Raw genomic sequence first — 15667 nt, forward strand, 5'->3', positions numbered from 1 at the left:
TTGCACATTTGCTCTGCAAATAGCAAATTATATGATTTAAATTCATTTGCTCCAACAGGAGCAATGGACTGTCTGTAACAAGACATTCCATTCACTATTCCAGAGGTTTGTTACTCAGAGCATGAGAATTAAACATTTTGTGCTTCAGATTGGTCTGATTCTTTTTTCCAGGTGCCTGGTGTGGCAGAGAACCGGCCTTCCGTGTTGAGAGGTGACCATCTGTTTGTGAGCTTGTCTGACGCGCAACCAAAATACAAATTTCCTTTCTATAAAGGTTATGTCCATGCTGTGGAGTTGGATCAAGTCAAGCTGGGGTTTTCTGAAAAGTGAGTACATCAGCTTTAGCCTATGGTTAGATTTTTGTTTTAACGAGAATAAGATTGAGATAATTGGTTCCTAATCCAACATGGTTAGTTATGCAAGGTTTAGGTAAGAATATTATTTAACAGGTATAATTTAATAGTGTATGATTTAAATTATGCATATTAAATTAAAAATATTCAGAAATTGACAATGTTAGATTATGGAGAACTTCATTGTCTTAAACGTAATGTCTGCTGTACACTTGAGTTGCTCAACAATTTAATACTGATATTATTGATAATAGCAATAGCATTTAGCCTTATATATCAATTCATAGTGCTTTTACAGCCCTCTCTAAGCAGTTTACAGAATCAGCATACTGCCCCCAACAATCTGGGTCCTCATTTTACCCACCTCGAAAGGATGAAAGGCTGAGTCAACCTTGAGCCAGTGGTGAGATTTGAACTGCTGAACTATAACAAGTAGTTAGCTGAAGCAGCCTGCAGTGCTGCACTCTAACCACTGCACCACCCTGGCTCTTATCAAGTGTATTGGGAATATTCAGCCTTCTTCAACTTGGTATTCTCTGTTGGAACTCTAATTTCTGGATTACCAAATCTTGTATACAGTACTTATGTGTGGAATAGAGAGCTCAGCAGTTTGAGAAGTACAGCTGTGGAGCAAATTACCTTAGGTCAAGATTATTTTGAAAGATGGGCAAGGCCAAGGAAAAACAAACAAATGGGATCGTGGAAGAAAATGATGGGGAAGGTGATCATGAGGTTGGAATAAGAAGATTAGGGGGAAAAACCAACAGGCTGGGAATTGAAATGATAGTACAGATTGAGTGTTGCATGTTTAGCCTTAGCTAGCAATGTCATGTTCTTCAATCATCCATCAGCATTCTTTTCTTTTCCTAGATTACTAAATATATTTATCGATAATATGAAGTTTGATGTGGAATTTACTTTCAATCGCCTGCCCTTGCGCCTTCAGCATCGGGCTGTTATGCTTGCCCAGAAGAAGCAACTGTTCCATCTGCTCTTCCCATGCTTCTCTTACAAGGAATCCCTCCTATCTACTAATCAGGAACTCCGGTGAGTAGAGACGAAGAAAGAAGGAAGAGAATGCCAATAGGCAAGTGAAACACGAGAACACTGCTGAATGAACTGGTCAACAGTCCAGCTTTCTCTTGCCACAACTAGCCAAATTTATGTGGTAACCTGAGAAAAAGCTTTCACTTATGTTCCATAGCAGATGGGTCACAAATTGCAAATTATTATTATTGTTGTTGTTGTTGTTGTTGTTATTATGTCAGTACAACACAGAAAACGAGATCACTATGCTGGATTTCGTATTTCATCACCAGTCGGGCGCTTCCCAAGCACCTAGGACTACGTGATGTAGCGGCGAATTATGTTTGCTGATCCCAGTGAAGCGGCCTTTTGCAATTGACAGATGGAGATTTTGTTAGTTCCAATGGTTTTCAAATGTCCGCTGAGATCCTTTGGCACTGTGCCCAGCATGCCAAGTACCACTGGGACCACTTTCACGGGCTTATGCCAGAGTCATTGCAGCTTGATTTTTAGATCTTCGTATTTCACTAATTTCTCTAGCTGATTATTATTATTATTATTATTATTATTATTATTATTATTATTATTAAATTAGATTTGTATGCCGTCCCTCTCTGTAGACTCCGTAGACCATAGATCACACCGCTGATCATCTCTTTGATAGACTTGTGAAATTCCTTTTAGAACTTGTGGTACATGACATTTATAGAAACAATGTTTTTAGCTGAATAATGTAATAATGTAACAAGCAGAAATATTCATAGTAGTTTTTGGAGTATAAGATACACTCCCGCTCCCCAAAAAGTGTGTGGAAATGTTTGTGCATCTTATATAGGGAATGTTGCTAAAGCTCCCACCCACCTGCCAGCCCTCACCCTTTGGCCTCTGCTGTCCAGTAATTTTACACAGCAATCAGCCTGGTCAGCTTCAGCACAGCCTGATGTAGCAAAAGTAGCTGATTGGCGCTTGGATCTGCCTCCCGGAATATCATCAATCAGCTGTTCCAGGCTATAGGGATTGCTGTCACCATCCATCACTGCCACCTATTGCCGCCTCCACCCCATTTTGGGATGGGTGATGCCAAAATTGGGGCATGCAGTGGCGATCATAGGCCTCATAGGCTTTCACCTCATAGCCTCAGGGTAAAACCTTGGAAAGCCAGCAGCTACTTCAGAAGGGTCAGCAGTGAGAGGAGGAGGATAGTGGGCAAGTGGAGATGGTAGAGCTCGACAGCTTGTTCATACTTCTCCCTGGCAGCAGCTATTTCTGACTTAGCTGGCTAAGATTGCACAGCAGCAGCCATTTATACATGCTGCCCAACCTGCCTCCTTGCAAGCTGCCTGGGCCTGATAACTCACTCACTCACTCACTCACTCACTCAATCACTCACTCACTCACTCACTCACTCACTCACTCACTCACTCACTCACTCATTCATTCATTCATTCATTCATTCATTCGATTTTTATGCCATCCTTCTCCTTAGACTCTGGGCAGCTTCCAACATGTTAGCAATAGCACTTTTTAACAGAGCCAGCATCTTGCCTCCACAATCCGGGTCCTCATTTTACCCACCTTGGAAGGATGGAAGGTTGAGTCAACCTTGAGCTGGTGATGAGATTTGAACTGCTGACCTTCAGATCTACAGTCAGCTTCAGTGGCCTGCAGTACAGCACTCTACCTGCTGCACCACCCTGGCTCTTGCTATTTGCTTGGCTTGTTCTCGGAGGAATTTTGAGGAGTTCTTGCAAAGACCCTTGATTCTTGCTTAACCACAACGATAGATCAGTCTTCACTAAGCAATGCAAGTCAGACATTGCACTTTGCAACCAGAATGCTTAGTGATGGAAATTACTTCCCAATTACTATAGTTGACTGAGATAAATAAAATTAATCAGGGGTTGTTTTGCTCTTTGGCCTGGGCTTTGTTACATTTTCTTTCTTTTCTATGCCTGTACCCTCCAGCCTGTATAATGCTAATTTGAACAACAATGAGGAGCAGAAGGAAGCTGTACGTCAAGTGGTGGCAGGGACTTCCAGACCAGCTCCATATCTTATATTTGGGCCTCCCGGTACTGGCAAGACGGTCACTATGGTGGAGGCCATTAAGCAGGTGAATACACTTTTGTCACAGATCTAATTATAATGAAAGTGTGAAATGGACTGGGAAGGAGCCAAGAAATCTTGCTTATAACCTTGATGTATATGTTCCTAAACCAAGAATCTTGTGGAGACCCAGTTCTATTTTGCACCATCCTTTAAAAAAAAAAAAGATATACTTTATTAGGTTATTAGAAAAAAGGGAAAGGGGGGATGGGAGTACAAAAAGAGAAGTAGGAGGGGGGATGGGGGTAAACAATATTTTTATACAGTAGCTTATATATATTGTTGTATATACATTTCAAATATTTGTCTATAGGTAACTATTTTGTATTCAATATTCTTATTTGGATAATCTTATAACTGTAGTATTTAGTAGTCCAAGGGTGACGTGGAAAGGAAAGGTAGTTGGAAGTGGGATAGAAAAGAAAAGAAAGAGGAAAGGAAACAAAGAGAAAGAAAGAAAAGAGAGAAAAAGAGAGGGGGGGCAGACTAGCAGGAATATGCGTTGTGACGACTTAGTTTGATTCTGTTTGTTATTTTTGTGAGTGATAAGTATTTGTGAGTTATGGTATTATAAGTTATTAGTAATTATCAAGTGGATTGAACTCAGACAGGGATTGTATTGATTTTGGTCCGAATTTTTATTGTATATAACTTTATTTTGATTTATACTAAGAGATTTTGATTGGTTTTTGTTTTATTGTTTTTAAAGTTAGATAACCATCTGAACCATTTCTCCCAGGCCTTGTAGAACTCTGAATCGTTTTTGTTTTGTATTTCCATTGTTATTTTTGATAGTTTGGCACATTCCATAATTTTACTAATAATGGTTAAATTTGTCGGAGTGTCTTCTTTTTTCCAATGCTGCGCGTATGTTAGTCTGGCGGCCGTTAGTATTTGAATAATAAGGTATCTGTCTTCTTTGCTTAGTTTCTGTCTAAAAATGCCTAGAAGGAACAGTTCTGGTTTAGTTGTAATCGACATAGTTGAACAGTTCTGGTTTAGTTGTAATCGATATGACTTGGTCCATTAATCTTTTAATTTGTGTCCAAAATTTTTGGGCGTATGTATAGGTCCACCACAGATGATAGTATGTTCCCTGGTTCTTTTTACATTTCCAACATAGTGACGATACGTTTGGGTACATTTTAGAAAGCCTAGCTGGTGTAAGGTGCCATCTGTATATCATTTTGTATAGATTTTCCTTGTAGGATACAGCGAGTGTCATTTTGTAGTTAATTGTAAATATTTTTTCCCATTCTGTAAGTTTTATTATGTATCCAAAGTTTTGTGTCCATGCAATCATGGATCCTTGAACTTGCTCTTCTATGGTATCCTGCTTTAATAGATAGCTGTATAATTTAGAGATCATTTTTATGTTAGATCCAAATATTATTAAGTTGAGAGGATTGGTGTTTTGAAAGCCAAGTGTATTTTTGTGTTGTTTGTATTTTGTGTTTATTTGTATGTATGTGAACCAGTCTATAGGTACTCCGTTGCCTTCTAATTGTTGTGAGAATATTATCATTAGAGTCTAGTAATTTAGAGTAGGTTATTATTTTTGGTACTGAAAGAGGGGTCTGGTAAGTAAAGGATTCGTTTGGGGATAGCCATTTTGGAATTGCTAGATAATGGTGTGTTTTTTTATCTGTTGCCATGTCGATATTAATGTGTTTCTGATATAATGGTTTTTAAAGTAATTTGGTATTTTGTTTGGTTCTGCCATTAGGAATGTGTGCCATCCTGATTGTTAGTTAAATCCTTCTAAGGAAAGCAATCTTGTGTTTTGTAGCGTTATCCAATCTTTGATTTTAGTTAAAATAGTGACTTGATAATAAAGATAAAAGTTGGGAAGGCCAAAGCCAAATCTATGATCTTGCAAATTTTTTAATTTTATTCTTGCTCTTTTTTTTGTCCAAATGAATTTCCGAATTAGTTTATGCAATTGTTCAAAGAATGACTTGTTTAATTTGATCGGAGCTAACCTGAAATAGATATAGGTATCTGGGGGGAATGTTTGATTTTATTGCGGCAATCTTACCCATCAGTGATAATTTTAAATTTGTCCATCTGATTAAATCCTTCTGTGTGTCCTGTGTGAGTTTGTCATAATTATCTTTTTTTCAAAGTACTGTTGTTCGCTAAGATCGTAATGCCCAAATATTTAGTTTTTTTCACTATTTTTACGTTACCGAGTATTTTGCGCCATCCTTAAGTAGTTTCCTGAAAGGTTTAAACTATAAATAAAAAAGTATTTTTCCCAATTAAAAATCTCTTATTTTGTGCTCTCGTCTTTCTCAGGTTCTACGATGCATTGAGGGTGCCCATGTGCTTGCTTGTGCTCCTTCCAACAGTGCCTCAGACCTGCTCTGCCAACTCCTCATGAAACATGTGAATAATAGGAACATCTACAGGATGAATGCTAGCAGTAGGGATTACCATACAATCCCTGAGGATATTAAGGTGTATTTTAGTTCTCCCTGTAAAAAATAATTTCATTACTCGATCTGTATAATTTAACAATCCTCTTAGTTCCCCCTTTGTTCATCCTCACCCACCCTGATCGCTCTGGGATGCTTTTCTTCCACCCTTGGTAGTTATTACCTAACTTCATCCTCTCTTTCTTTCTTTCTCTCCCTCTCCCACTCTCCCTTCCTCTTCCTCTCTCTCTCTCTGTCTCTCTCTCTGACACACACACATGCAGCCTGTTGGGGGATTTTTTTTTTGGGTGGTGGTGGTGGTGGGATGACCAAACCTGTAAGTCCCCTTACCTTGTCGGTTGTTCGGAGAAACAAGGCAGGTGGAAGGGATGATCCTTCCGCAAAAAAAAAGTCACAGAGTTCTGTAGTCAGACCAGGATCTGGGCTGAAAAGCAGAGGTGGCGTGTGGAGCTCAGTTGAAAGGAAACAGTGGTGGCAGCCCAGCAGGGCCGGGAGGACAAGCTCTCACAATTTAAAAACCACACACACACTCATACACCACCACACCCACAAATGGGGAGGTGGGAGGGAGGGAGGGTATGTATGTTTTTAAATTCCTTTTCTCAACAACGGAGGTTTCCCGGCTACGTTTAACCTTATCGTGCTGTTCCAAGTTGCCCTTGTCTCGCTCCCATCCTAAACTGCCTGATGTGCAAAGAATGAATATTTGGGTTCCCTTCTCATTATGCGTTGATTGCATAGAGAGCAGCAGGTTTCCCTCCCATCTGAACAGGCAACCAGGGATACGACACTCCCTTTCTCTCCCCCCCCCGCTGCAATAATATATCAAGATTAAATGAGATCATCAAAAGAAATTTGCAACACATACACACGCAGAGATAGAGGGACCCTCTCCTGTCCCTTCTAAAAAAGCTGCTTCCAAACACCAACACGTGCAGGCAAAGTGGAGGGGGGTGGTAATGGAAAGGAATGAATGAAGAAAGGGGTGAGATGCTTGCTCTTCTGATTGGCTGGCAGAAAAGTTTCCCCTGTATTCCCATTGAGCCTATTTGGTGAAAGGGCCAAGGAGAAAAGGCAGCACCCGAATGGCTGGGAGCGGAAGGGTAGGGACAAAACAGGCGTGGCCAAGTGGAGGAGGCAAACAGTCCCATTCCACTTCCAGGCTAAGCTATGGTAGCATTCTCATATATCTACCATCTAAAATTTTGAGTTGAGAAATTTTAAAAGAATAGATCTCTGTTCTTCAGTGTTATTTAACGCTTACTTTGATTTCTAGCCTGTGTGTAACTGGGATAAGGCACAGAATTGCCCTATATTTCCAAGAAGAGAAGAACTACAAAGCTACCAGATCATTATCACCACACTGGTGACAGCAGGAAGGTAGGCCATATGTAAAATAACTACTGAAGATGGGTGGGAAACAGATTATGATGTTGTAGAAGTGATGAGACATAAGCCAGCTCTTCCAGCAAAGGAAAGTTTATTGCGCAGGTTCAAAGCACAAACTACAAAATAAACGGCCTGAACCCCGAACAAATTACAGAGTCTTCCTTATATACTTATTCAAATATACAGTATCTCAGCATAACATGTTTCCCCATATATGGTAATACAATTGCGGGAAATAAGGAAATTAACAGATTTCGGTATACATCACATGCATTGACAAGCCAGACATCCTGTTTGTTGCAATCGCCTTGCTTAAGCAGATTTAGGACCCATATATAACTTTCTGCTGACACTTCAGTACTCCCCTTCCCTTATCTTGGTCCCAGTATGCATTTGTTTAGTCGGACTGAGGTCAGGCTGACCCCTTTCTCAAGCTTTGGAGACAATAATGATTATGTTTGCCACATTAATGAAGTTATTATGGAGAGGCATAGTGATTTGGAAGAAGTTAGTCATTTATAAAAATTCAAATTTGAAATTTTACTCTATCATTAGAAAATGAAATTTGGTTTTTTATTTTCAAAAATTTCATTCATTTTCAGGAGGTAAAAATATAATTAGCTAAGAAGAAGGGAGACAAGTAATTTTTATAGCCACCTTTTCTCAGCACATATTTTTAAAGAAACAATCGATCTCTGAAATAAACACAATAATTAAGTGATTAGCATGGGTTAAAATTCACATATTGTATCACCTCTCAATAAGGATATTATTAATTATAGTTTGGAGAAAAACTGTTTTTAAGGCACTCATATAATTAAAAATGTCTGATAAAATACCAGACATTTTCTTGGTTGCTACGTAACATGTAACAGATCCAAAGACATTCAAGAGCATTTTGTTAGTATCCCCAATTCTAAGAAAGGGCGTGAACAGAGGTAATGGATCTAGTCTTGCTTTGCTTACTGGAATGTTAGTTAAAAAGTAAAACATTAGCCATGCTGATATCAATAATAAATTTCAAGGGTATGACAGGCTTAAAATTGACTAAATTAAAATGTTTGCTTAACTGTACTACAATAGGTTAAGATCTTTGGTTGTAATGGTTAAGAAGCCAAACTCATCCTACATAGGCACAAGTTCAAGTGTACAGTGATCCCTCGATTATCACGAGGGTTCCGTTGCGGAAGTAAAAACACCATCTGCGCATGCGCGCCCTTTTTTTCCATGGCTGCGCATGCGCAGATGGTAGAGTTTGCGTGGGCGGCGGGGAAGACCCAGGGAAGGTTCCTTCGGCCGCCCAGCAGCTGATCTGCTCGGCAGCGCAGCAGCAGCGAGCAGACGAAGATCGGGGTTTCCCCGCCGCCCACACAAAGGGGAAACCCGATTCGGCTCCTCGCTGCGCTGCCGAGCAGATCAGCTGCTGGGCGGCCAAAGGAACCTTCCCTGGGTCTTCCTCGCTGATGCCGCCGCTCGCCCCGCCCGCCGCCCGCCAGCAAGAGGGGGAGAGATAGAGAAAGAGAGAGAAGGAAAGAAAGAGATGAGAGAGGGAGGAAGAGAGTTTGAGAGAGGAAGAAGCAAGATAGAGAAAGAGAGAGAGAAAGAAAGATGAGAAAGGAAGGAAGAGAGTGACGTCATCGGGTGGGAAAAATCGCGATATAGCGTTTCGCGAAGAATGAGATCGCGAAAATCGAGGGATCACTGTATTCACATCAGGAATTTCACTAGGGTTGACTTTGAACCCTATCATTGTCTCTTAGCTTCATGTTTGTTTAATGTTTCTCATCTATACAACTACTTTAAGTTGTATAGATTTCAATTCCCAGAATTCCCCAGTCTGCATGTTGACCAGGGAGTTCTGGGAGTTGAAGTCCACACATCTTAAAAGTTGTTGAGGTTGAGAAACACAGCTCTAAAGGGTTATGTTTGTGGAGAAAAATACTTTGAGGAGTATTGCAACCAAGAAAATCTCCCAAACCTTCCTAGAAGAGATGCAGTATATAAATTTAATGGAATAAGTAATATTATACTACCCTTCCTTAAATGAAGCAAGAGGAACAAGGATCACAGTTCTCTGAATGCTTGACCACATAGGAGGTGGGAAAGAAATGAATATTTTCTCAATTTTTTTTAAATATATAAAAATGCCAAAATTAGTTTAAAGGATGAATAAGGAGTTTTAGAGATTTTATTTTCATGCAGAGAACTTTCATATGACTTAGGGGGAAAGGCCATTTTCACGCAAGAGAGGACTCTAGAGTAATAGTGCTTATCCTGGAAAGCTGAATTTTACTGCCTGGTTTTCAGAGATTTTGTGAATCTCTCCTAATTAGATTGGCTTCAGCTGATTTCCCTGAGGGACATTTTTCTCATGTCTTTATTGATGAGAGTGGCTATGCTGTGGAACCAGAGAGCCTGATTGCCATTTCAGGTGAGGAATGACTTTTCTGTAGCTTTTGGTCCCTTTCTCTTCTACACAAGACTAGCATGTTCATTTTCAGTAGCACAGAATGGAAATGATACATCATCCAGCAGGCGATGAGAATATTGCCATATATCCTTAGTCTGGTCCTTGTCAACTAACTTACACTTTCCTAGTCTGGCATTTGCTAGAATTATTGATAGTGTGGTTCCAGAATTTCTAGCAATCTGTAGTTTTGAGGAGACAATTCTGGGGAAGGTTGAGGAAGTCTATTTCTAGATAGTTTAATGTTTTGCTGTTGAAGATACATAATGTTTTGAATGGAAGTTGTGTGTTTATATATAGACTTCCAGCAGCGTTTAGCATGTTAGCTTCTTACTAACAACTAACAAACTAGCAGTTGTGGAGCTGATCAATTCTAGATTTTAATACTTACCGGTATTAGCTATGATCTGGAAATAGGCAAATCTTTGCCTATTGTTAAACAGCCCACAAAGGAAAACTCTGAAATAGGCTCCGAGGACAGGCCTTTCCCAATTGTGCTGAAAGAGGAGGCCTGTTACAGATCCCATCAATCAATTGGTGGGATATAGGAAGAGAACCAACATCCTGCCTGCTGTTGTAAGGTCTGCCCTCACTCCCATCCTCCTGTAAGAACCTGATGATCTGGCTCTGTCAGTTGGCCAAGAGAGCCAGTGGCGTACCAAAGTGGAGGTAGCTATTAGACTAATAACAGGCCCCACTCTTCCTCTTCCCATGCATCCTGTTCCAGCTCAGTCGTATTTTTTAAAATTCATATTGTTTCATTATTATTAATACAATTTCTTTGTTTTCCTATTGTTATATTTACATTTTTATAATTTTGCATTCTGCCATTGTAAGCTGCCTTAACCCCACACCAAGATGGGCAGCAAACCAACCAACCAATCAATCAATCAACCAACAAACAAACCACTAGGAGTTCTTACTGTAGATATTTCTGCTGTATTTTTAAAGGGTTTTTGTTTGCTTAGCTTTTTTATTTCCTCTTTTTAGCTTTTTATAAGTGCTAACATTTAATACTTGTTTTCTCATTTTTAATGTTGTTTTATCTTATTTCATGTGCATGTTTTTAATACGAATGGATTTTTATATTTAAGTAATCAATCTAGCAAATTTTGGGAGGAAGGGGAAAATGAGAAGAAAATACTAAAAAAGCAAATAGATTTCCATCTCTCTTTCAGGTATTCTTCCCATGATGGACCCAAAGAAAAACATCAATGGAGGTCAGCTGGTTTTGGCAGGGGATCCCAAGCAACTGGGACCAATTTTGAGATCTCCTCTGGCGGATAACCATGGCTTGGGCAAGTAAAAGGAAGTCATATTTTAATGTAATGTAATTTAAGGATAAAGAAAAAAAACGTGAAGGAATGTAAAGCCATTGAACTCTCACATTGCCATTGTATAACCATAGTGCTGGTAATGTCTATTTCAAAAATAACTCCTGGGTAACTCCACTTCTTCTTGCGCCATATTTGTCATTGGACGCTGGCGATCATATTTTTAGCAACAGCCTCAAGAAGTGCTGCTGAGTTATGTCCAAACCAGTCCCTTAAATTTTGAAACCATGACGTTCTTCTGCCTGGACATAGAGCCGCCCCGAGTTCTCGGAGAGGGGTGGCATACAAATCTAATAAATTATTATTAAATTATTATTGTTGTTGCTGCTGCTGCTGCTGCTGCTATTATTATTATTATTATTATTATTATTATTTGCCTTCAATCTTTCCCTGGAAGATTAAATGAAGTATGCCATATTTTTCCGATGTCACATCTCAGGTTCAAAATATTCCAACTTTTGATTTTTACCGTTTTGATTATTTCCCTTGGCTTTCCCAGGCAACTTATCACTTACTCATTTCTGATTTTGTCAACCCAGCTTATGTATAACACAGAATTCGACTATCTTCCATGAATCCCATTTCAGTTTGTCTTTAGACTTAATTAATAATGTCTCTAAACGGATTATTTCATTGCAAAGGAGACGAACAGTGGTGAAGTCTTCTTAAGAAACTATACCTATATAGTTTAAGATTATTTCAGATATATCCACAAAATGCTCCAGGAATGTATGTTAGATGTTGGCTACTTTTGAGGAAATAATACCACTAGTCTGCGGAGAGGGGCGGCATACAAATCTAATACATAAATAAAATAAATAAATACTCTATATTGATTAGAGGGGTAGTCATCTTATTTCTAGAAGTACCATATTTTTTGGAGTTTAAGATGCACCAGAGTATAGGATGCACCTTAGTTTTGGAGGAGGAAAATAGGAGAAAAATCTACCTACCAGGTAACCATCTGGTTAGTGTCCTTAGTCTGGTCAGCTTCAGCACATTATTTTATCCCCTGGTTAAGACTGAAAAAACATTCTTCAGAGGGAGTAGCAATGAAAACAAACCTGCAAGCTGGGAAGATTGTTAGCACCTTGTTAGGGCTGAGAAAAAAATCTTCTTCAGAGAAAGTAACAATGAAAATAAGTCTGCAAGCTGGGAAGATCTTTAGCACCTCATTACGGTTGGGGGAAAAAAGCAGCGGAAAAAAGCTACATTCAGAGTTTAAGATGCACCCAAATTTTGAGCCACTTTTAAGGGGGAAAGAGCCAGGGTGGTGCAGTAGGTAGAGTGCTGTACTGCAGGCCACTGAAGTTGACTGTAGATCTGTAGGTCAGCGGTTCAAATCTCATCACCGGCTCAAGGTTGACTCAGCCTTCCATCCTTCCGAGGTGCGTAAAATGAGGACTTGGATTGTTGGGGGTAATATGCTGGCTCTGTTAAAAAGTGATATTGCTAACATGTTGTAAGCCTCCCTGAGTCTAAGGAGAAGGCCGGCATAAAAATCGAATGAATGAATGAACGAACAAACAAACAAACAAGCAAACAAACAAACAAACAAACAAACAAGATATGTCTTATACTCCAAAAAAATATGGTAACTAGCTTATAGGATTTCCCCCTAGACTGGATTGTTGTATTGCTCACAAGAAAGGGAAGCTGTAGAAGGACAAACTCTCCCAATTTTTCAACACTTATGAGGCATTTTTACTTTGTAGGACTTTCTTTGCTGGAGCGGCTGATGCACAACAATCCATTATACCAAATGACAAATGGGAAGTACAACCCACAATACGTTACTATGCTGGTGCGCAATTACAGGTACATTCCATGTTGTAAATTCCTGTCAAAAATGCCCCTTCGGCATTTAGTCATGTTGGCACAGGACCACAGAATCATCATCAGACAGCACTGGCTCTTCTGCTTAGAAATGGAGATAAGCACGGCCCCCCTAGAGTTGGGAACAACTTGACTTGACCTTAAATAAAAACAACAGAACTGCTAAGCAGGGAGGGAATGATATGCTAAACTATCTCAGGAATTAAAATGTCTTGGTCATACTGTGGGATGTGAGTTACATTTTTTGTACAGTAGTCCCTCGCTATACTGCGCTTCACCTACTGCGGCTTCACTTCATCGCGGGTTTCTGAGGAAGTCGGTCGGCAGATTTAAACAGCCCGCCGAACTCGATCGGCAGGTTTTGCAAAAAAAACCAAACATCTAAAATTGTAAATACTGTATTTAAATACTGTATCTAAAATAAATACTGTGTGGGAAGGGTTTATAAACACTTAAAACAATGAAAACTTACCAAACAATTACAATATAAATACTTAAATAAGTACTAAGTAATAAGTCGATAAATTCCCCATCGCGGATTTCACCTATCGCGGCCAGGTCTGGAACGTAACACCAGCGATAGGTGAGGGACTACTGTATATTAAAAAATAAATAAAACTTAACTCATACATGCCTTTACTATTTGGACTTGAGAGATTCCTCAAGATGTAAATCTTCGTATGTGCGAGGGGAACCGTTACCTTTACACAAACACACCAGACACAAGTAGTCCTCAACTTACAACCACAATTGGGGCCAGAATTTCTGTTGCTAAGCACGGTGCTTGTTAAGTAAACTTACCTAGATTTTATCACAGTGAAGGGATTCACTGCATTTGTTAAGTGAATTATATGGTCATTAAGTGAATGTTGATTCTCCCATTGATTTTGCTTGTTGGTAGCTGGCTGGGACGATCCAATGAATCTACAACCATTGTGCCAGTTGCCAAGTTCCCAAATTTTGATTATGTGATTGTGGGGATGCTGCAGTGGTTCTAAGTGTGAGGACTGTCAAAAGTAACTTTTTTCAGTGTCATAATATCCTATGGTTAAACAAATGGTTGGTAAATCAAGGACTACCTGTAATAATATAAGTGCCTAGGTGGCCAACATCATGTAGCTTTTATAAAATTCTCTGTTCACCCTAAATCACAGAACTTGATTTACCCTGTATACTTAACTACTTACTGAATTACAGTGGTACCTCGGTACTCGACCACAATTCGTTCCAGAAGTGTGGTCGAGAACCGATTTGGTTGAGTACCAAATTTATTTATCCCATAGGAAATAATGGAAATGGATTTAATTGGTTCCCAGCCCCTGTTAACTCGCTGGGAACCAATTAAATCTATTTTCTTTATTTCCAAAGGGATAAATAAATTCGGTACTCTAAGCTGCAGGAAGGGTGGGGGCTGCTGCAATCCCAGCAGCTTCGGGGGGGCTCCTTTCTTCATTGCTTCCTCTTATTTCCTGTAAGCAGCTGAAAAAACTTTCTCCTTCCTGGTGGCTGCTTCCCTTCGAGGAGCAACAGCGTCGGGAACGTCATGTAATGAAGGGAAGCTGCTGGAGCGGCGGCAACTGCTAAGATGGCTCCGGTGGCTTCCCTTCATCATGTGACGTTCCCGGTGCTGTTGCTACTCGAAGGGAAGCCGCCACCGGGAAGGAGAAAGTTTTTGCAGCTGCTTACAGGAAATAAGAGGAAGCAATGAGGAAAGGAGCCCCCCGAAGCTGCCGGGATTGCAGCAGCCCCCACCCTTCCTGCAGCTTGGAGCTCTTAAAGAGCTCCTCAGCCCACTGAAGCTGCTGGGATTGCAGCAGCCCCCGGCGGTAACATTTCGGATAATGAACAAAATTTTCTCTGGCTGTTCGGTATCCGAATTTTTGTTCAGATACCAAAGCAAATTTTTGCCAAAAATTTTGTTTGTTATCCGAAATGTACGAGAACCAAAGCGTTCGAATACCGAGGTACCACTGTATATGGATTCAGTTCACATAGTTCACATCAAATCAGAAATTAACCAGACTGAGTTCAACTGTAAAAAGGTAAATAAGATCAGCACGTTGTGAAAATAGAACAAGTATGACTTGATTGATTTATGTATGTGTGTTGTCTAAACTCAGCTAGGCAGACATGTAAATACCTTGGAAAGAGTGCAGCTTTTTAGAACATAATCGCAGAATATTTCTGAGATTATTTCCCAACAGTTAGAACAATTAATCAGTGGAACAACTTTCTTCCAGAAGTTCTGGATGCTTCAAAACTGAAAGTTTTTGAAATAGTATAGGGTTTTCTGCCTAAGCAAGGAGTTGGACTTGAAAACGTTCAAGGTCCCTTCCAACTCTGTTATTACCCTGTTTCCCCGAAAACAAGTCACCCCCAAAAGTAAGACATAGGAGAGATTTCATAGAATTGCCTAATATAAGGCATCCCCCAAAAGTAAGACGTAGGAAACGTTTCGTTTCGCAGCATTCCCGAATGGTACATAAATAACACTGCTGTCCATAAATTGCATCCCAAAACACTGCATCAATCAGATTTAAAACACATCCAACCCCCATCCAACACGAGGCTGCGTGTTTGGATGCATTTTTGCTGCAGCAGGATACAGGATACAGGATACAATTCATTGGAAAAAAAATAAGACATCCCCTGAAAATAAGACGTAGCACATCTTTGGGAGCAAAAATTAATATAAGATGCTGTCTTATTTTCGGGGAA

The 15667-nt window shown here is 39.8% G+C and overlaps 1 protein-coding gene across 3 annotated transcripts in view; it reads left to right on the forward strand.

Annotated features, from left to right (window-relative positions):
* Positions 1-15667, forward strand: part of MOV10 (Mov10 RNA helicase) — a 52420-nt gene that overhangs the window by 25217 nt on the left and 11536 nt on the right. For all 3 annotated transcript variants that reach the window (XM_070745626.1, XM_070745628.1, XM_070745629.1), the window contains exons 8-15: positions 172-326; positions 1224-1400; positions 3345-3492; positions 5784-5945; positions 7200-7303; positions 9646-9743; positions 10958-11077; positions 12829-12931. In XM_070745626.1, coding sequence (XP_070601727.1) covers positions 172-326; positions 1224-1400; positions 3345-3492; positions 5784-5945; positions 7200-7303; positions 9646-9743; positions 10958-11077; positions 12829-12931 — 1067 coding nt within the window. The remainder of the gene's footprint in view (positions 1-171; positions 327-1223; positions 1401-3344; positions 3493-5783; positions 5946-7199; positions 7304-9645; positions 9744-10957; positions 11078-12828; positions 12932-15667) is intronic.

This window comes from Erythrolamprus reginae, chromosome 3, assembly GCF_031021105.1.
Source record: "Erythrolamprus reginae isolate rEryReg1 chromosome 3, rEryReg1.hap1, whole genome shotgun sequence".
In the NCBI taxonomy this organism is placed as follows: domain Eukaryota; kingdom Metazoa; phylum Chordata; class Lepidosauria; order Squamata; family Dipsadidae; genus Erythrolamprus; species Erythrolamprus reginae.